The 22,768-nt window shown below is 40.6% G+C and overlaps 2 protein-coding genes across 2 annotated transcripts in view; both read left to right on the top strand.

Moving 5' to 3' along the window:
- LOC134826362 (uncharacterized) overlaps positions 1 to 1,677 on the top strand; it is a 13,676-nt gene extending 11,999 nt beyond the window's left edge. Inside the window, exons 5-8 of the mRNA XM_063838706.1 lie at positions 66 to 193; positions 444 to 716; positions 965 to 1,138; positions 1,479 to 1,677. Of these exons, the coding sequence (XP_063694776.1) occupies positions 66 to 193; positions 444 to 716; positions 965 to 1,138; positions 1,479 to 1,587 (684 nt within the window). The 3' untranslated portion in view covers positions 1,588 to 1,677. The remainder of the gene's footprint in view (positions 1 to 65; positions 194 to 443; positions 717 to 964; positions 1,139 to 1,478) is intronic.
- The window catches only part of LOC134826360 (tyrosine-protein kinase CSK-like), a 23,134-nt gene extending 366 nt beyond the window's left edge, over positions 1 to 22,768 (top strand). The window contains exons 2-15 of the mRNA XM_063838705.1: positions 6,631 to 6,706; positions 6,861 to 6,929; positions 7,343 to 7,393; positions 7,871 to 7,968; positions 8,637 to 8,756; positions 9,659 to 9,758; positions 10,233 to 10,335; positions 10,595 to 10,660; positions 10,967 to 11,066; positions 11,302 to 11,389; positions 20,273 to 20,397; positions 20,692 to 20,839; positions 22,087 to 22,173; positions 22,316 to 22,768. Of these exons, the coding sequence (XP_063694775.1) occupies positions 6,698 to 6,706; positions 6,861 to 6,929; positions 7,343 to 7,393; positions 7,871 to 7,968; positions 8,637 to 8,756; positions 9,659 to 9,758; positions 10,233 to 10,335; positions 10,595 to 10,660; positions 10,967 to 11,066; positions 11,302 to 11,389; positions 20,273 to 20,397; positions 20,692 to 20,839; positions 22,087 to 22,173; positions 22,316 to 22,492 (1,341 nt within the window). The 5' untranslated portion in view covers positions 6,631 to 6,697 and the 3' untranslated portion in view covers positions 22,493 to 22,768. The remainder of the gene's footprint in view (positions 1 to 6,630; positions 6,707 to 6,860; positions 6,930 to 7,342; positions 7,394 to 7,870; positions 7,969 to 8,636; positions 8,757 to 9,658; positions 9,759 to 10,232; positions 10,336 to 10,594; positions 10,661 to 10,966; positions 11,067 to 11,301; positions 11,390 to 20,272; positions 20,398 to 20,691; positions 20,840 to 22,086; positions 22,174 to 22,315) is intronic.

Raw genomic sequence — 22,768 nt, 5'->3', positions numbered from 1 at the left:
TCCAGGTGTTTGCTAAGTTTATTATTACTAGATAGTACAGGTAGATAGTGACCCATTTTGTCCAGGTGTTCGCTAAGTGGAGTGGGTTAACTCATCTTGAAATAGTGGATGGTGCCGGGGTATTGACGGAGCCGCTTCATTTCATTAAGTCTCTCCCCGTTGTTGTTCCCCAGCTCGAATCTCTTAAGATCAAGTAAATTTAAAGATACATTTTGAGATTAGTAATATGAAGATTGCCTCAGAAATTATAATATTGATTGTAGATTGAACATCACTATAGAATAAGCTCCGAAAATATCAATTCTTATCTCACTCCTGTTCATTATTCGTAAAGCAAGAGCTGTGGTCTGTGCCAAGTGGTCATGAATCATGTAATCGATAAAACTTTAGCGATAGCATCACAATCATTCATAAGTTAGATACTAAAACTATGACGTTTACAGGAAGACGATGGATAGCAGATCAACAGGGGACGATTACATGATCCTTGATAGTGGCACCATGAGCTCGCTGGCCCAACTTGACAACCTCAGAGTACTTCACTTGCTGGGGTTCGCAGGTCGACAGGACCGGTACCAACGGTACCTGTTCACAAACCTGGACGATGCAGTGGAGACTCTAGCTCACAAAGGCAGACTGGAGGAGTTTCATTTTAGTCAGTCTGGCATCTCATACAGAAGCATTTTCGCTCTCATTAGACACTGCAAAAATCTTAGGTATGTCGTTAGGCCTTAGGGAGCGAGAAATGTTACTGAGAAATGTCTCGCAATCTACAATCGTATTAATTAACAGGAACGGGGATTGCATTGCCCATGATATCATGATGTGGTTGATCGTACAAACTAATTTACTGATACGTTTCTAAAAGTAGGGTAGATCAACTCTTAAAGCCAATAATCGAGTCTATAATAACATCATAATACGTCGGGAGACTTTATATATACACTGAAAATAATATCATCAGAGAAATGACTGTGTGGAGTAGGTTCGGAGAGCCGGGCCTGTTCATGTTGCATCACAACCTTCCTTTCCTGAACCTAGCGGATCATCATCAGAACAGTGCCGTGTATGAACCCGAGGAGGACTCTCCCAGACAACTCACCATGTCTCTCACCAACGTGGTCATGGAGCAGTCCAGGTCAGTCAACACTACCCGGCCCTTTGTTTATTTGCCCTGAGTCCAGGTCAGTCAACACTACCCGGCCCTTTGTTTATTTGCCCTGAGTCCAGGTCAGTCAACACTACCCGGCCCTTTGTTTATTCAACACTACCCGGCCCTTTGTTTATTTGCCCTGAGTCCAGGTCAGTCAACACTACCCGGCCCTTTGTTTATTTACCCTGAGTCCAGGTCAGTCAACACTACCCGGCCCTTTGTTTATTTGCCCTGAAGATATAAGGTGGAATATCAGATATGGGGTAAGGTTGTGTTATATGGTATGTGAATGATCCTTTAACTAACCAAAGTAATGATACTTCAGATACGATCCAGCCTGGATAAACGACACGTATCCTGAAGAGAAAATAACAGTTAAAGATCTTCTGCAGGCCGAGGAGAAGAACGGAGTGGATCGGTCTGACGGAGAATAAATATGTTTTAAGGAGGATGTTTTAATCTTAGGAAAGTTTTAGCCGGGAACGGGTTTGATTTTTATCTAGAAATAAATCTTTGGAAATTACACAGAACACTGAACAGAAGTACTGCCCTCCATGAAGTAACAAGGGCCTACAAAACATTGAGATTAAACATTGGCCCTTGACACAAAACAGATGGATGAACAACAACTTATCATAACAATTGAGAAAAAGCTTTTTGTTTCTGCCTGTTCATTTGAAAGTCTTCAGTTCTTCATCCACTGTAAGTATAGGCTGACTGAAGATCTCGATACTGGTGAAGGTGGGGAGGTGATCCATATTTGTTTGGATATTTCAAATAATTTTTGATTCCAGGTATTCATCGGTTAATGCTGAAATTGAAAGCCAATTGGTTAATTACTGTCACGTTAATTGGTTAATTACTGTCACGTTTCAGAAAAAATATGGTTCACCAGTACCAGTATCTAGTTCTTTAATTATGTGCATGGCATGTTAGAGTTAAATTGTTTCAAACAAGGCAGTCGCCACTCAAACAATGAACAAGGAGTGGTGTAACGTCGCCTGTTGGCGCCCCCCTCCCCTTTGGGCGTCCTTCCCTAAAATTGTACAAATTAGGTGATTTTAGAGGATACACCGGTAAAATCTTTTAAAAAGTGTGTTTCTAAAACAAAACGCGCAGTTTTCTAGTACCTCAGTTAAGATTTTCAAAATTTTCCCACATTCAAACGACGTTTTGGTCGGCGGGGCCCTTCGTTACGCCACTGAAATGTGAAACAAAGATTAGGTTGATATTTAAATAGATTAGGTGACACCGTATTGTTTAAATTATTTAGTTATGTCTTTTACGATATCTTTGTCACATTGGACTAGGAGCAGGGTAATAAATACTTTGTTTCGTATGTAGATGATTGTTTTCGAATCGAAAATTGCTATTGTAAAAGTCTTGCAGATTTCTGAATTCTGGGACTTTAGGAATAGGATAGATTTGTCATAGATCTGTTGCATTGCTATTGCTAGGGTAACTCAAGGTCGCAGATTGTACCAAGATTAAAGATATATTGGTCCCTATCTAAATACTCTAGCAATAACAATTTTTATAAAAAGTTAGATTGATTCACAGTTCCTAAATTTATGAAATGAAATAATGTGTTTATATCCCGCCCATTACATATGGTTAGCAGCTTGTAGCTTACTGGGCCGCGCTCAGCCTGTCATTCCGCCGAATCTCTATGTTTATGAACATGATAGCCTGAGGTCCCCAGGTAACTTGTAGCGCGATGCGTTACTGGGCCGCACCGCGCACTCAATTATGCTTCTCGCTAGATGAAGATCAGCGATATGCGCTACTGGGCCTGATCGCCGAGCTGCGATGAATTGACATCGTCAATTATGTTAGCAGCCGGCACAAGTCCCACTAGCTGCTAACCATGTCAGAGCGGCTCTATACTAAGGGGCGAGTGAAAAAGACTAGCACGAAAATAAATATGACAATGTCGTAAATAATTTAAATTACTCTAGGATCTTGTCCTTACAACAAATAACATCACTTCATAGACCTGGGGACCTCAGGCTATCATGTTCACAAACATGAATAGAGATTAAGCGGAATGACAGGCTGAGCACGGCCCAATAAATATGAGCACTGAGTTGGAGGACTTCGACGCGCCGCGCAAACTAGCATTCTTGCTAGTTCGCATCGAACCCATCGAGATCGTTACTCAAAGCACTGAGCAGATGGTGTCTGAGTTGTAGCGCGATGCACTACTGGGCCGCGCCGAGCATCAAATAATTCTTCTCGCAACCGTAAATGATCGGTGACATGCGGCAGTGGGCCTCGCCGAGCTGGTATGGGAAGGATTGACATCGTGAACATGAATCATTGAATCAAGTAAAGTATTTGGGTTGCAGGGTTGCTCTTCAGGTCCGGTCACCGACCCGAAGAAATGACGAAAACAGTTTTGTGGTGCTGACTAATAGTCTCAGGTCCTTCGATTTCAGTAATATCTCATGAATTGCTCTAACCAGACCCCTCTCGAGTCTCGCTTGGAGGAGTTCGCCGCGCCGCGCAAACTAGCATTCTTGCTTCGCATTTTTGCTTCACGTCGTCGATCGTTGCTCTGGTAGGTTGTAAACCTACAACTTCGCAGAGCAACCAGCAGCGATCTCGACGGATTGACATCGTCAATCAACCCTCTCGCTTGCAGTAGCGCGCGACCGCCGCATTACGCGTATACACATGGCTATGTTGTATGTGAATCTCATGAACATTATTGCTTGGAATGTGTTGTAGCGCGATGCGTTACTGTGCCACGCCGCGCACTCAATGAGGCTTCTCACTGTGACATCGTCAATTAATGGAATGTGTTAATAATATTTTGATAGGTCTGGTCTTGTTATGTCGGCTGATCTCTTTCCAATCCCAACAGCTTCAAAGCGTTGTTTCACTTCAATCTATTGGAACAGTTCTTCTACTTTTTCTAATATTTTCTCACCATCCGTCTTACTCTCCTTTCAACCAAAAATAACAAAATTCCTGCTGCGCCCTGCGGTCCTTTTTCAATACAGCACTTTGAATTACAACTTTTTTGTCCATTGTTAATGGACTAGCCCGGCGCGCGCTAATTCGTTGATTGACGATGTCAACCCTTCCAGATCGTTGCTCTGCGAAGCAGAGCAACGATCTAGGAAGAATGCTAGTTTGCGCGGCGCGTCGAAGTCCTCCAAGCTACTTCGTAGCACTTGCCTTGGGCAATTTCGAAGAAATTTAGACGAGTAACATTGAACATCCGTCAATGCATTTTGTAAAGTGCGAATGCTCCCTGGCCTGGAGGGTTATTGGTGAAAACTTTGTCTACTAAAAACAAAACTCCTAATGTCTACTCGCTGACAATTTTCTTTTTGTCCTAATATGAGCAGTGTCTCTAAAAATTCAACTGAACTATAGTGTTTTGTTGTTTGCAAAAGTTTTCATGCACGCACATTCCTTTATCTCAAAAAATCTTATCGAAGCATAAAGTTAAAACAAACACTTGCTTTACAATATAATAAGCAATAATATACTCCAAGGACTAGATTCTCAATTTATGAATAATTTGATACATGTTACGTATCCCAAATATCAGCCTTTGGCGCGCAAAAAGTGGCATGCAACGTATGTCAATGAATAATATCTTAATACGGCAAAAAAATTTAAAACCAAAACTATAATTGGCATTCAAAAACACACCTAGGCCTATTATTATTATTATATGGATGTGTATCATGCATCAATCATTATTACATATTGCTCACTAATAATTTATCCTCGCAACACGAACGAATGTTACCACCTCTGATATAATAATGTATATTTGGGTTCTCTTTGTCCTTCGGCTATCTGTTTCATCTCCAAGACCAACTGTTGATGGATAGCTCGATCTTCGGGTGATCGATCTGGAGAAATGAAAACAGTTGTATGATCCTGGCACTGTCTCAGATTTTTAACTTTTAGTAATATCTGATGAACGGTACTACAATAATCTAACGAAATTTTGACTGATCTCGTCTTGTCTACTGATTTCCTCCCAACTCGGACAGCTTCAAAACGTGGTTTTTCTCCAATCTGCTAAAAAATCACGTCAACTTTTTCACAAAGCTTCCCTTTGTCGGTCTCCTTCAAACCTGCAATCCTCTTTAAATACAACATTCCTAACGACGTTTGTCAAGTTCTCTGGCTGTGAAAGTAGGGGCAGAGCTGGAGGAATATTTCGACAAAACAGCGCTGTAGAACTGAATCTCTGCTTGAATAGTATTCTCTGCAGCAGTTTTCACAGTTCTCTGAACTGTATCTAGTTCTTTAGTCCTATTGTCCAGAAGTTCATCTTGCAACCAAATTATTGATTTCTGAGCATTGATCATTTCACTTTCATTTCCTCTATATTTCTATTCGCTGATAGTAAAGTATGCTTATAGTGGACGATGCCTGAAATGCATCAAATAGGTGCATGCTTGACTAAAATGTCCTTGTTTGGTTTCTTGAACTTGTCTAATGTGATATCACTATCTTCATCACATTTTAATGTCTTCATCATTTCCTCACCCCAAAGACCAATATCACTAGAAGCATCTGCTAACAATTCTACATATTTACTTGACCACAATAAAGAATATAAGTCCACATTTTCCACAATGTACTGAGAGTTGTATCGCAACAGACACAAATTGTAGCGATAATTATAGATAAGATAAGCGAGCGTGATCATGAACGTGTAACAAAACTACACACTATTGTATTCCAATTAAGTATATTCCTAAATATTTTACCTACTGAAACCGTCGCCATTTCCATTTGATCCTGTAATACCAAATAATTATTGGACAGCAAAAAAACACAGTATGTATTAGAGCTTTTTAATCCTATGACAAGCTGTGCAGCTTCTCGCCCCTCTAATATTGCGACAATAATATTGTGATACATTTATCAGTAGCCCATGAGAGTTCTTTGTCTTTGTTGTTTTTTAATATTGTCTATACATGCAGCGTGAGTAACTGGTGAATGAGCCTTCGGTAAAAACGGATTCGGAAAAGTCCGAAAATGTAAATGCTTTACTTTTACTTTTATGGTATTGTCATCAGTATATTTCCATAATTTGCGTTCTGCTTTCAAAGTTTCAACAATATTAGTGAGTTTTAAATATACAGCTTTAAACCAACTATGTATGAATGAATAAAATACCTGACAATCCGCACTCTTATAACTCAAAATATAACAAGTTTGAGGGTGCTAAATCACAAATTTACATCAGTTCCTAGGGGACTCATTGCAGGTGCTATGGTGGCCAATGACCATGGTAACATACAGAATTCAGAATAACTTTTTACAGGATGAAGTTTAGAGAAATGGTTAAGAAGTTATCCAAATTGTACATTCTTGCAAGATTTTTGAAACACCCTGTAACTTCATCTTTTTTGTGTCCAAGCGTATACCTTTGTTATATAGGTATACCTTTGTTATATAGCTGATATTAGTTTTAAATATTAACTTGATATATATTCGTTAGCTGATTCACTAGAAAGGTATTCGAACTCTGTGAAGCAAGTTATGTAAAGAGTCCTGTTGGGGACTATGGCACAGGTAACTGCTCACACGGACTAATACCAATTCTCAACTTCTGCTTTATTCCTTCCTTCAAATATATCGTATTCTTTTACTGCCTCGTTTTCTTTGCTTAATATAATTTGTCAATAACAATAACTCCTAATATTATTCTAATTATATTCCTTCTCAGCAACGAAAAGTGTTCCCCATAGGCTCAGAGGTGGTTGCAAAGTATGACTTTAGTGGCACCAAAAATCGGGTACATTGTACAATTTTATTCAAATTAACAGTATGTACACATATCACTTTTTTTATCATTAAAAAATACATATTATAATAAAATATCAAAACAAATAAAAATTGAGCAACGTCGTCAGTAGCTAACGTTTAAAAGTCCATTAACTCCACAAAATGATATTAATATTATGAGGCTTCGTTGGTAGGGCAGATTTCTCGGCGGCTACTCTGTTATCTTTTTATATAGACATTTTTGAAATCTCCGCCTTAGAATTTCAACAACCATTTAAATGTCATCGAGGAAGCCTAACAGAGTGGTAACTTATTCAGGAATTTTAAAATGCGTATAGCAGTAAATTTGTATTGTATAATAAGTGACATCAATCAAACGCATTCCCCATGTCGACTGTTAAATGACTTATGTTTTTTTTTCAGGAGCTGAGTTTTCAAAAGGGGGACATCTTGACCATAACACGATATTCTAATGTGAGTTTTAAATTAGTTTTAAATCTAACACGTGACATTTTACAGTGCTAGTGCTAGCTCATGTGTGCATTATTAGTTAACCTTGCATAATTAGTTTTTTAAGCAAATTGCATGGGATATTAATAATATTCGCATATTATCCAATTATTTATTATTTGCACAGCACTGAGTCAGTGACCACTCATATGAAATTGCATGTTACTGATTATATCACCTATCTCTGTAATACCACCCATTGCGTCAAGTTTGACAAGGCCATTATATTGTCCGATTGCTTGGAACCCATGACACCGAACTTCGAGTTGTGGCTTATCTCAGATAGTTTATAGAGAAATGCGTTATGCTGGGAGTTTGGTTAAGTTTCGAAATCTTTAATTGTTTATCTTGACAGGCATCAAATATCCAAGTCGTTTGGAGCAAAATAGTCAAATACTGGACCTAAGAAACGAATAGGTACTGTAACCTAGTTTCTCTCAGGATCCAGAATGGCACTATGCGAGACACTCCGAAGGAAGGGACGGTATTGTACCAACTAACAGGCTCGCTGTTAGAGGTGTCCAACTTCAGGCCATGCCGTAAGTTTTAATAACAGGTTTATCTCTTTCTAATATGATAGATGCTCTACGATAATATTCCAATTACATTCCGTCTACTGCTTCCTCTATTCCCTCTCCCACTAAACGTTTACATGTTCAGTGCGAGATTTTATATTTATCTTTTGTTGTAGGGGAGATCCCAGAGCTGCGCTTCTATGGGCCCCATCCAAAAATCAGGAAATATAGCGTCCGCCCACAAGCGGTGACATGGAAGTGTTCACCATAATTACTTATGAAATAGGGCTCGATATTTCCTTGTGTTTGAAATTGTACTCCGTTTTTCTAAAGTACATTCATTCAATGTGGGGCCTTTATAAAACGATGGTACCAACTTTATTTTCTAGCATTTGTTGATGGAGGGGTTGCCCCTGAGCTAGCTATTGTGAAGAGCAAACTCCTAAAGCTGGTATATAAATTATTTATTAAGCGAATTCTAAGAATCAACCAAACTGAATCTTTAATGAGTTGAGATATTTTCTTCTGTTTGAGTTTGTGCTGCCTTCCTAAAATGTAAGGTCGCAGGCACATCTGCGCTATACCAACTAATTGGCTGCGAAGAGATGCCTTTCCATCTCCTATTTAATATTTATTCATATTTTGAGGTTTATGTATTTTGCCTCAATTTTACCTCCTCCTCCACCCTCCAGTTGGTTCCACGGTAAGATGGACAGGGAAACAGCAGAAGTGGTTTTACAACCTCGAGTTGACGGACTCTATCTAGTGAGAGAGAGTAACCACTTTCCTGGTGACTACACTCTATGTGTTGTGTGAGTAATCTCTCATTAATTAACTCACTAATTAACTCACTAATTACTCAGCTAATTACTCAGTTAATTAGGTGCTTTGTAGATCCTCGCAGTGAAAGGGAATCTTTATTTGGTAATGTTGTGACTTGTCGTTAGGTAATATGTTGGTATTAAGTCATAGAATATGGGTATAATTAGTAGTACTAGTTACTAGTAGTACTAGTTACTAGTAGTAGTGGTTACTAGTAGTACTAGTAGTATAACTCACTCCTTGCTATGTCCGGTTGTGTTGGTAAATTATAAAGCAAATATTTTACGGTTCGCGACAGTTGAAAAGTTGAAAACAGGTGTACTTTTTTACGAGCAGCAATATTACCACGACTGCTATAAGAGCACAAACATGAGCGCTAGTACTAAGAGTTTTATTATAAGAGCGCTATTATATGAGTACGATAACATGCTGATAACAGCTTGTCAAATTAAAGTTTAACTTTTTTTTAACCGTTTAATTTATTAATAAATGATTAAAGATCATGCTACATTTTAAAAATGGGCTGAAATTTAAGGAATATCCTTTTGAATACTGTGTGCTCAAAACGATGATTATATTATGGTCGTGCAAAGGAAGACTCTTCGTTAATAGACTTAGTGCCCCCCGCCCCCCCCCCTCCCCTTAGTGCCCCCCCCTCCTTAGTGCCCCCCCTTAGTGCCCCCCCCCCCTTAGTGCCCCCCCCCCTTAGTGCCCCCCCCCCCCTTAGTACCCCCCGCCCCCTTAGTGCCCCCCCCCCTCCCATCCCCCCCCCCTTAGTGTAATCTTATTGTGTTAATTCAGCTTCTACCGACTGTAATGAACTTGTAATATAATTGTAATATTGTATTTAATAAACTTTGTTTAATTTATTTTGCTAAGACAGAGTTGTCAGGTATAACGGAGGTGTGGACCACTACAGAGTTAAGAAGGATGGCAGGGGAATGAGTGTGGACGACATGACCTTCTTCAGCAACCTTATCGAGCTTATTGAAGTCAGTACAATATTCCTTTAACTTACATTCTTGTGATGGTCACAATTTGGCCCAGTTTTCAACTTCCCCATACGGAACTATCCAGTGTAACTACATAATCTATAGTCAGTGGGATCCTTAACTGTCCCTACGTGTTATTTACACGGTGTTAAGCTACTATTTGTTGAATTTCGCAGTGTGCAAATAGAGTTAAGCTGAAATTTGCCATGTGTCCTTAGTGTGACAACGCACAAAAGTCAAAAGCAAAACCTCTTGACCAAGCCTACATGTTACACATGAAATATCGGAATAATTAGGAGCACGATCACCGTATAAGGATTGCCTAGTTATAATTCTATATGTAATCGAATATACTAGTAATCTGATTAGTGATTATTAATCATCTTGTAAAGATGTCTTTTTCATCATTGAAACTCGGCTGATAAAGATGTTCTATTTTAGCATTACTCGGCTGATAAAGATGTTCTATTTCAGCATTACTCGAATGATAAAGATGGCCTAGTTTGTGAACTGAGGAGACCGGTCGAGAAAGAGGGACAGAAAGAATTCTGTGTCGACCAGAAGGCCTTTGCGGAATGTAAGTAATCTTAAAACAAGTTTGTCATTAGCTACAGTATAATGGTGTATTATATAAAGTACTGGACTCAATATACAATGTACAATATACACATATATATATATGTGTGTGTGTGTCTTTATCATCTGCTCTATTATGTACTGTCCACAAACAGCGATACTAGTAACTTAATAGCACTTTTAATACTTCGTCTTTTAAATATAGTAACATAGTAACATATTGTATTAAGTAATATTAAAAATAACTATCTCTCCCTCAGCGGGCTGGGTTATAAATCAACACGAGATCGATGTTAAGGAGGAGATCGGAAGTGGCGAATTTGGAGGTAAGAACTAACCTGGGCGCTTGCCAGGGTGTAATTTAAAACTTCAAGACCACCTCCATGTTCTGTAATTTGTATATGTCTCCATGGTTTCGGTCATGCAATGGAGTTTAGGGTCAAGTAATTTTACCATAAAACTTATCTGTGTAGATTTTAAAGTTACAATTTGTAACCTTGCATTGCTATATACTAAAATCTCTTTGTAAGTTGGAACTATGAAGCAGTGCAGGTAATCATTAACACAAACTATTTCTCAGTGGTCTACAAGGGAGTTCAGGTAATCATTAACACAAACTATTACTTCCTCAGTGGTTTACAAGGGAGTACTGAACGGGAAACCGGTTGCTATAAAAACTCTGAGGGAAGCTAAGAATATGGACGATTTCCTGGTTGAGGCTTCCTCAATGACGTAATATTTCAACTCGGATTACTCGTATTACTCAGATTACATAAGTTCGGCTGGACCAGTCGTAATTTCTTATCTTCACTGTTTGATTAGTAATCATAATATTATATTCGGAGATGATCGTTTGGCAATGAATATCCGTGAAATGGTATATGAACAATTAAATGAACATTTGCCCAGTGTTTGAATATTTGTCTTGAGACTGTATTTTGTCTTTTGATCCCAAACATGTCACCAGGAATCTGCGGCACGAAAACTTGGTGCAACTGTTAGGAGTAAAACTCTCCCCGCTTCCCATCTACATCGTCACAGAGTTTATGGCTAAGGTATGTGTCACCCGTCATATAACACGTCGCGTAGCTAAGGTATGTGTAAAATGAGAAGTTTATATGGTTTGTTACTTGTGATTTGAAACGGTGTGACAGGGTGTGGCGCTACTTGCAATTCTGTAAGACTGAAACCAAAATCACAGTAATTCTTCTTTTCTCTGAGTAGCTGGAAGGAATGCACGTTGTAAAGTGTGAATTGTTGTGTACATAGTGATAATCACCGTGTTGTGAAACAGTGGCCTACCCACAGAACATGTCCTAACAACAATTCCAGGAATTTTAGTCGTAATTTTTTGTGGTTCAACTGTAGATTTGTTGACTAGAGAGAGCAGAGAGGTTTTTAAAACTTTAAAATATTTCATTAATCCATCTCTCACATATTTATCAAGGAATTTAATCTGAAGCTTAATACTACATGCAGGACTTCAGTATTTAAATTTTCAGGAATGAATCCTTAACTTAGTTGACCACTGAGAGATGAAAATATGTCGGGTATAGTTTGCTGCACTGGTTTAAGAGTGGATTTAACTTAAAGCACAATTTAACTGCTTCAATGAAATTTTGGGAATGTTATTACATTTTAAAAATTCTTGACGTTCATACCTCTTTTACTCCATTTTTTGACATGAACTTAATTCTTGTGTTTTTTACGAACTAGTAGTATTTATTCTCACAACATCACCCAGTTCTCTCCATAAACCTCTAATAAAACCTATAGAGTGATGTTTCCACTGCTAGAGTAATATATTTCTTCAACATACTTGAGATGTTTGAGTGAAGCACATAGGAACTCTAATAGAGATAAGGGTGTGAACTCACACACCCTAATAGAGATAAGGGTGTGAACTCACACACCATAATAGAGAGTGTGAACTCACACACCCTAATAGAGAGTGTGAACTCACACACCCTAATAGAGAGTGTGAACTCACACACCCTAATAGAGAGTGTGAACTCACGCACCCTAACAGAGAGTGTGAACTCACACACCCTAATAGAGAGTGTGAACTCACGCACCCTAACAGAGACTGTGAACTCACACAGCCTAACAGAGAGTGTGAACTCACGCACCCTAATAGAGAGTGTGAACTCACACACCGTAACAGAGAGTGTGAACTCACACACCGTAACAGAGAGTGTGAACTCACACACCCTAATAGAGAGTGTGAACTCACGCACCCTAATAGAGAGTGTGAACTCACGCACCCTAATAGAGAGTGTGAACTCACGCACCCTAATAGAGAGTGTGAACTCACACAGCCTAACAGAGAGTGTGAACTCACACACCCTAATAGAGAGTGTGAACTCACGCACCCTAAAGAGAGTGTGAACTCACACACCCTAATAGAGAGTGTGAACTCACGCACCCTAATAGAGAGTGTGAACTCACGCACCCTAATAGAGAGTGTGAACTCACACACCCTAATAGAGAGTGTGAACTCACACACCCTAACAGAGAGTGTGAACTCACACACCCTAACAGAGAGTGTGAACTCACGCACCCTAATAGAGAGTGTGAACTCACACAGCCTAACAGAGAGTGTGAACTCACACACCCTAATAGAGAGTGTGAACTCACGCACCCTAAAGAGAGTGTGAACTCACACACCCTAATAGAGAGTGTGAACTCACGCACCCTAACAGAGAGTGTGAACTCACACAGCCTAACAGAGTAACAGAGAGTGTGAACTCACGCACCCTAATAGAGAGTGTGAACTCACACACCGTAACAGAGAGTGTGAACTCACACACCGTAACAGAGAGTGTGAACTCACACACCCTAATAGAGAGTGTGAACTCACGCACCCTAATAGAGAGTGTGAACTCACACACCCTAATAGAGAGTGTGAACTCACGCACCCTAATAGAGAGTGTGAACTCACACACCCTAACAGAGAGTGTGAACTCACACACCCTAATAGAGAGTGTGAACTCACACACCGTAACAGAGAGTGTGAACTCACACACCGTAACAGAGAGTGTGAACTCACACACCGTAACAGAGAGTGTGAACTGACACACCCTAATAGAGAGTGTGAACTCACGCACCCTAATAGAGAGTGTGAACTCACACACCCTAATAGAAAGTGTGTGAACTCGCACACCCTAACAGAGAGTGTGAACTCACACACCCTAATAGAGAGTGTGAACTCACGCACCCTAATAGAGAGTGTGAACTCACACACCCTAATAGAGAGTGTGAACTCACACACCCTAATAGAGAGTGTGTGAACTCGCACACCCTAACAGAGAGTGTGAACTCACGCACCCTAATAGAGAGTGTGAACTCACACACCCTAATAGAGAGTGTGAACTCACACACCCTAACAGAGAGTGTGAACTCACGCACCCTAATAGAGAGTGTGAACTCACACACCCTAATAGAGAGTGTGAACTCACACACCCTAACAGAGAGTGTGAACTCACACACCCTAATAGAGAGTGTGAACTCACACACCGTAACAGAGAGTGTGAACTCACACACCCTAATAGAGAGTGTGAACTCACACACCCTAATAGAGAGTGTGAACTCACACACCCTAATAGAGAGTGTGAACTCACACACCCTAAAGAGAGTGTGAACTCACGCACCCTAATAGAGAGTGTGAACTCACGCACCCTAATAGAGAGTGTGAACTCACGCACCCTAATAGAGAGTGTGAACTCACGCACCCTAATAGAGAGTGTGAACTCACACACCCTAATAGAGAGTGTGAACTCACACCCTAATAGAGAGTGTGAACTCACACCATAATAGAGAGTGTGAACTCACACACCCTAATAGAGAGTGTGAACTCACACACCCTAATAGAGAGTGTGAACTCACACACCCTAATAGAGAGTGTGAAGTGTGAACTCACACACCCTAATAGAGAGTGTGAACTCACACACCCTAACAGAGAGTGTGAACTCACACACCCTAATAGAGAGTGTGAACTCACACACCCTAATAGAGAGTGTGAACTCACACACCGTAACAGAGAGTGTGAACTCACACACCCTAATAGAGAGTGTGAACTCACACACCCTAATAGAGAGTGCGAACTCACACACCCTAACAGAGAGTGCGAACTCACACACCCTAACAGAGAGTGTGAACTCACACACCCTAATAGAGAGTGTGAACTCACGCACCCTAATAGAGAGTGTGAACTCACGCACCCTAATAGAGAGTGTGAACTCACGCACCCTAATAGAGAGTGTGAACTCGCACACCCTAATAGAGAGTGTGAACTCACGCACCCTAATAGAGAGTGTGAACTCACACACCCTAACAGAGAGTGTGAACTCACACACCCTAACAGAGAGTGTGAACTGACACACCCTAACAGAGAGTGTGAACTGACACACCCTAACAGAGAGTGTGAACTCACACACCCTAATAGAGAGTGTGAACTGACACACCCTAATAGAGAGTGTGAACTCACACACCCTAATAGAGAGTGTGAACTCACACACCGTAACAGAGAGTGTGAACTGACACACCCTAATAGAGAGTGTGAACTCACACACCCTAATAGAGAGTGTGAACTGACACACCCTAACAGAGAGTGTGAACTCACGCACCCTAATAGAGAGTGTGAACTCACACACCCTAATAGAGAGTGTGAACTCACACACCCTAATAGAGAGTGTGAACTCACACACCCTAATAGAGAGTGTGAACTCACACACCCTAACAGAGAGTGTGAACTGACACACCCTAACAGAGAGTGTGAACTGACACACCCTAATAGAGAGTGTGAACTCACACACCCTAATAGAGAGTGTGAACTGACACACCCTAATAGAGAGTGTGAACTCACACACCCTAACAGAGAGTGTGAACTCACACACCCTAACAGAGAGTGTGAACTGACACACCCTAATAGAGAGTGTGAACTCACACACCCTAATAGAGAGTGTGAACTGACACACCCTAATAGAGAGTGTGAACTCACACACCCTAATAGAGAGTGTGAACTCACACACCGTAACAGAGAGTGTGAACTCACACACCCTAATAGAGAGTGTGAACTCACACACTCTAATAGAGAGTGTGAACTCACACACCCTAATAGAGTGTGAACTCACACACCCTAAAGAGAGTGTGAACTCACGCACCCTAATAGAGAGTGTGAACTCACGCACCCTAATAGAGAGTGTGAACTCACGCACCCTAATAGAGAGTGTGAACTCACGCACCCTAATAGAGAGTGTGAACTCACACACCCTAATAGAGAGTGTGAACTCACACCCTAATAGAGAGTGTGAACTCACACACCCTAATAGAGAGTGTGAACTCACACACCCTAATAGAGAGTGTGAAGTGTGAACTCACACACCCTAATAGAGAGTGTGAACTCACACACCCTAATAGAGAGTGTGAACTCACACACCCTAATAGAGAGTGTGAACTCACACACCCTAATAGAGAGTGTGAACTCACACACCCTAATAGAGAGTGTGAAGTGTGAACTCACACACCCTAATAGAGAGTGTGAACTCACACACCCTAATAGAGAGTGTGAACTCACACACCCTAATAGAGAGTGTGAACTCACACACCCTAATAGAGAGTGTGAAGTGTGAACTCACACACCCTAATAGAGAGTGTGAACTCACACACCCTAATAGAGAGTGTGAAGTGTGAACTCACACACCCTAATAGAGAGTGTGAACTCACACACCCTAATAGAGAGTGTGAACTCACACACCCTAATAGAGAGTGTGAACTCACACACCCTAATAGAGAGTGTGAACTCACACACCCTAATAGAGAGTGTGAACTCACACACCCTAATAGAGAGTGTGAACCCTCACACTCTAATAGAGAGTGTGAACCCACACACCCTAATAGAGAGTGTGAACTCACACACCCTAATAGAGAGTGTGAACTCACACACCCTAATAGAGAGTGTGAACTCACGCACCCTAATAGAGAGTGTGAACTCACACACCCTAATAGAGAGTGTGAACTCACACACCCTAATAGAGAGTGTGAACTCACGCACCCTAATAGAGAGTGTGAACTCACACACCCTAATAGAGAGTGTGAACTCACACACCCTAATAGAGAGTGTGAACTCACGCACCCTAATAGAGAGTGTGAACTCACACACCCTAATAGAGAGTGTGAACTCACACACCCTAACAGAGAGTGTGAACTGACACACCCTAATAGAGAGTGTGAACTCACACACCCTAATAGAGAGTGTGAACTGACACACCCTAATAGAGAGTGTGAACTCACACACCCTAATAGAGAGTGTGAACTCACACACCCTAATAGAGAGTGTGAACTCACACACCGTAACAGAGAGTGTGAACTGACACACCCTAATAGAGAGTGTGAACTCACACACCCTAATAGAGAGTGTGAACTGACACACCCTAACAGAGAGTGTGAACTCACGCACCCTAATAGAGAGTGTGAACTCACACACCCTAATAGAGAGTGTGAACTCACACACCCTAATAGAGAGTGTGAACTCACACACCCTAACAGAGAGTGTGAACTGACACACCCTAACAGAGAGTGTGAACTGACACACCCTAATAGAGAGTGTGAACTCACACACCCTAATAGAGAGTGTGAACTGACACACCCTAATAGAGAGTGTGAACTCACACACCCTAACAGAGAGTGTGAACTCACACACCCTAACAGAGAGTGTGAACTGACACACCCTAATAGAGAGTGTGAACTCACACACCCTAATAGAGAGTGTGAACTGACACACCCTAATAGAGAGTGTGAACTCACACACCCTAATAGAGAGTGTGAACTCACACACCGTAACAGAGAGTGTGAACTCACACACCCTAATAGAGAGTGTGAACTCACACACTCTAATAGAGAGTGTGAACTCACACACCCTAATAGAGTGTGAACTCACACACCCTAAAGAGAGTGTGAACTCACGCACCCTAATAGAGAGTGTGAACTCACGCACCCTAATAGAGATTGTGAACTCACGCACCCTAATAGAGAGTGTGAACTCACGCACCCTAATAGAGAGTGTGAACTCACACACCCTAATAGAGAGTGTGAACTCACACCCTAATAGAGAGTGTGAACTCACACACCCTAATAGAGAGTGTGAACTCACACACCCTAATAGAGAGTGTGAAGTGTGAACTCACACACCCTAATAGAGAGTGTGAACTCACACACCCTAATAGAGAGTGTGAACTCACACACCCTAATAGAGAGTGTGAACTCACACACCCTAATAGAGAGTGTGAACTCACACACCCTAATAGAGAGTGTGAAGTGTGAACTCACACACCCTAATAGAGAGTGTGAACTCACACACCCTAATAGAGAGTGTGAACTCACACACCCTATTAATAGAGAGTGTGAACTCACACACCCTAATAGAGAGTGTGAAGTGTGAACTCACACACCCTAATAGAGAGTGTGAACTCACACACCCTAATAGAGAGTGTGAAGTGTGAACTCACACACCCTAATAGAGAGTGTGAACTCACACACCCTAATAGAGAGTGTGAACTCACACACCCTAATAGAGAGTGTGAACTCACACACCCTAATAGAGAGTGTGAACTCACACACCCTAATAGAGAGTGTGAACTCACACACCCTAATAGAGAGTGTGAACCCTCACACTCTAATAGAGAGTGTGAACCCACACACCCTAATAGAGAGTGTGAACTCACACACCCTAATAGAGAGTGTGAACTCACACACCCTAATAGAGAGTGTGAACTCACGCACCCTAATAGAGAGTGTGAACTCACACACCCTAATAGAGAGTGTGAACTCACACACCCTAATAGAGAGTGTGAACTCACGCACCCTAATAGAGAGTGTGAACTCACACACCCTAATAGAGAGTGTGAACTCACACACCCTAATAGAGAGTGTGAACTCACGCACCCTAATAGAGAGTGTGAACTCACACACCCTAATAGAGAGTGTGAACTCACGCACCCTAATAGAGAGTGTGAACTCACACACCCTAATAGAGAGTGTGAAGTGTGAACTCACACACCCTAATAGAGAGTGTGAACTCACACACCCTAATAGAGAGTGTGAACTCACACACCCTAATAGAGAGTGTGAACTCACACACCCTAATAGAGAGTGTGAACTCACACACCCTAATAGAGAGTGTGAAGTGTGAACTCACACACCCTAATAGAGAGTGTGAACTCACACACCCTAATAGAGAGTGTGAACTCACACACCCTAATAGAGAGTGTGAACTCACACACCCTAATAGAGAGTGTGAAGTGTGAACTCACACACCCTAATAGAGAGTGTGAACTCACACACCCTAATAGAGAGTGTGAAGTGTGAACTCACACACCCTAATAGAGAGTGTGAACTCACACACCCTAATAGAGAGTGTGAACTCACACACCCTAATAGAGAGTGTGAACTCACACACCCTAATAGAGAGTGTGAACTCACACACCCTAATAGAGAGTGTGAACTCACGCACCCTAATAGAGAGTGTGAACCCTCACACTCTAATAGAGAGTGTGAACTCACACACCCTAATAGAGAGTGTGAACTCACACAGCCTAACAGAGAGTGTGAACTCACACACCCTAATAGAGAGTGTGAACTCACACACCCTAACAGAGAGTGTGAACTCACGCACCCTAATAGAGAGTGTGAACTCACACACCCTAATAGAGAGTGTGAACTCACGCACCTTAATAGAGAGTGTGAACTCACACACCCTAATAGAGAGTGTGAACTCACGCACCCTAACAGAGAGTGTGAACTCACACACCCTAATAGAGAGTGTGAACTCACGCACCTTAATAGAGAGTGTGAACTCACACACCCTAATAGAGAGTGTGAACTCACACATCCTAATAGAGAGTGTGAACTCACACACCCTAATAGAGAGTGTGAACTCACACACCCTAATAGAGAGTGTGAACTCACGCACCCTAATAGAGAGTGAAGGATAAAGTATTATTTTCCCGCTTTACATTACCCGGCCACCACTGTTGGAATATCTACACACGCAATCACTCCATCATTGCTCTTCTGGAATACAGATCGTTTATTGAGTTGGTGGTCTAAAAAACTGCCTTCCATCTACATAATACTAACTCAGACATAATTAATTTATTTATTTACATTATTAATTAGTGCTAATATACGATGCATATTTCAATGATTTTAGGTGTTATTGTAAGGTAGACAGTGGAGTAACCATGGTAACTAGTAGCATTGTACAACATACCAGAAATGAGAGTATCTGATAGAGAATGTAAACCAAGTATGTACACAAAATGTTATTATCATGTGGTTCTATACACTTTATAACTTGAGTCTACACTGTGCATCACGGCTAGCTGTAATAGTAACTCATAATAATACACACTGCGTAGTGATATATATAACCTATATATTATATAAAGACTATGTATATATTTGCATCATTTCGTTTGAGGAAAAGACACGTTTTTAGGATTCCTGAATCAGAAATATCTGAAACTCGTATTTATAGGTCTGATGTTAATTAATGATGCCCGCGCCCGGGCCGAGATATTTAATCCGTGCGTTACTTTTTACAACTTATACGGATGAAAAAGCTAGGAAGAGCAATTTAACGGATGACTTTATTGGCAACACCTTACAAGTGCAGTAGTTAGGCTGTCAATGATATATACTTAGTTATTACAGATAAAGTATACACCACACATACTGTAACATAATATACAACACATAATGTTACTTATAATAATTATACATCTGACAACATAATAAAGTAACTTAACCTCGCCAAGTACATCATGAGTTACTCATCCTGCGTGTAAAGTTTGCTCTTAACAATGTGTCTCTAATCCTGTAACTGTAGCACTTTCTATTGTAAATCTGACTCCACAATAAGAGTTTCCCTTTCGATTCAGGGTTCGCTGACTGATTATCTGAGGTCACGTGGCAGGTCTGTTATCAAGTGGTCGGACCAGTTTCACTTTAGTTGGCACGTTTCCAAAGCTATGGTCTACCTCGAGTCAAAATCAGTGATACACAGGTAAGTTTGTTTCCTGTTTCTTCGATAAGGTGCTTAGTATTTCTTACCACAAAGTCTTAGACTACAGGAAATTAAGGAATGGGCCTCGAAAATTTCATCATTTCTTGATTCTTTTGATTCGAAAAATGCCCCTTATCGAAATTTCCCGGTCTTAAATGTTCATTAATTGCCAACTTCTTAATTTCATTGTTTCTTAGTATTATCAGACTAGATTGATTTTGTTAGTTTCAACCATATTAATTTCACTGCGGGTAACATTTAAAGATGAAAAATCACTGTGAATGTTATTTACAGAGATTTGGCTGCAGCCAATGTTCTTTTGAACGATGACGCCATCGCTAAGGTCTCTGACTTTGGTCTGTCGGGGAGAATTGAACAAATCAAGGCGGGCGGAAAGTTCCGGGTTAAGTGGAGCGCCCCCGAAGCTTTGAAAGATAATAATGTAAGTTTTGGTAATATCTCACCGATATCTAACTTGAAAGTAGTGAGTAGTAGTAGAAGTAGCTTTTTGTTGTGAGTGATATCATCAGCTCTTACGATCAATGTTTTTCCTTTGCTCACAATTTTACACTGAAATGATCTCAACGTTTGAGTACACACTCACCTACGCGTCTGTGTGTCGTGATCTAAAACATGATATTGAGTGTGTACTCTGTACGCTACTGACTTAACAGTGTATATAATTCCAACTTAAAGTACTTCCTATTTGCCGCGCAGATTTACACTACCACTGAATATATTATGTAATCTGGACATGGTTGCAAGCTATTCCACGCATGATGATGTATGTGTTTAAATGAGATGCGGAAACCTCTTCTAGGATTTTAAGCTATGCCCCAGTAAATTGTTGACTAAGCACTCGACATGAATAGATAAGCTGCGAGTAAAGATAGTACCGCGCTACTGGGTTTAAGGAAGAAATTTGGGTTTCGATCGACGTAGCACGCAAAACCTCTAGTTGATGGTAGTTTTTGAAATTTTGCACATCTACGCGTGCGCGCAGCATGGTGGATCTGAATGTGGCCGCGAAAGGAAGTGACCACTGACCGGGAGACGTTATCAGTATGCATACAAATGGTATTGTTATGGAGATCAGAGATCAGCTACGAGATTCGTTGTACGGGGAAGCGATGAGGCCCTTATGCAATAGCTTGCTAATCTCCATTTTGTTTTAAAAGAAGGTGTGCAGTACGTTCCAACCAACTTAGCGGCTCACCGCACATGCTAATAGTCTATTTAATTACAAACTTTCTGGTTAAAAGTAGCATGTGCCAAGATACTAAGGTTAATAATGCCTCTTTCTGGATCCTCTAATAGCTCGATTGCTTTGATAAAGTCTGCGTCAACATTCGAGGGTTTATTAAATCCGGTTATAAATTTTATAGTTTCTATTCTTCTAATTCTAGCGATTTGGTCAGTTCACTTCAGTTGACATCTGGTTGGTTAAGGCGTTGCCTGTCATATCAAAAGTTGCAGCCCCCGCGGTCCATTTAGTCGAAATAACATGTTTAAATTAGGAGGTACACTGATGTAGCGTAGCGAGTTTAGTACAGGCTAGGGGCTACCTTAACCGTCACTGATATTATGAGATCCTTCGTCTTGTAATTGAACGGTTACTTAGTAGCCTGTAGCAATATAGGTATAAAATAGAGAAGCTGTAAGATGTTTTTATCATCTGACAATTCCCAGGATTTTACCCCGAAAAGTGATGTTTGGAGTTACGGTGTCCTACTCTGGGAAATCTACTCTTTTGGGAGAGTTCCTTATCCTCGAATCGTAAGTACCACTTCAGTTTTTATGGCGCTTTTTGGACTTTTCGGACCAGTTTTGAGACATTTAGATTTACATCTGTATTAAACTTGAAACCGTCGCAAAGATATACTATGAGCTAAATCACTAATCTGCTGTTAATCTGCAGCCTCTGAACGATGTGTTAGACAAAGTAAACGGTGGTTATCGCATGGAGAAACCAGAAAATTGCCCGGACCAGATGTATCAGATAATGTTGAAATGCTGGAAAAGTCGACCTAGCGACAGACCTACTTTCGTTCAAGTTCAGAAACTCTTAGAAGAGGCAAAACCTTTTGTTCAGTGATCCGATTTTATTTTGAAAATTATTATCATTTCTTGACGTAATTCACAGAGAACCGTTTTAATCATAATAGTATGTAACTCTTTGACCACAAAAAAATGGAGAATGTTGCTGCTTTTCTTTTGAGCGTACAATTAGCAGCCTTCCGTTTTATAAATTTAATTTCACGATAAAATAAAGTGATTTGTTTTACTATTACTATACACTTTTAATATTGATTTATAGCAATATGTTGTTTTAGTTATGATTTCTTTTCCCTTTCGAAAGGTTAATCTTAAA

This window comes from Bolinopsis microptera, chromosome 2 (genome assembly GCF_026151205.1).
Source record: "Bolinopsis microptera isolate Bmic1 chromosome 2, MBARI_Bmic_1.0, whole genome shotgun sequence".
Classification (NCBI taxonomy): domain Eukaryota; kingdom Metazoa; phylum Ctenophora; class Tentaculata; order Lobata; family Bolinopsidae; genus Bolinopsis; species Bolinopsis microptera.
This window is presented reverse-complemented; position numbering and strand designations above follow the sequence as displayed.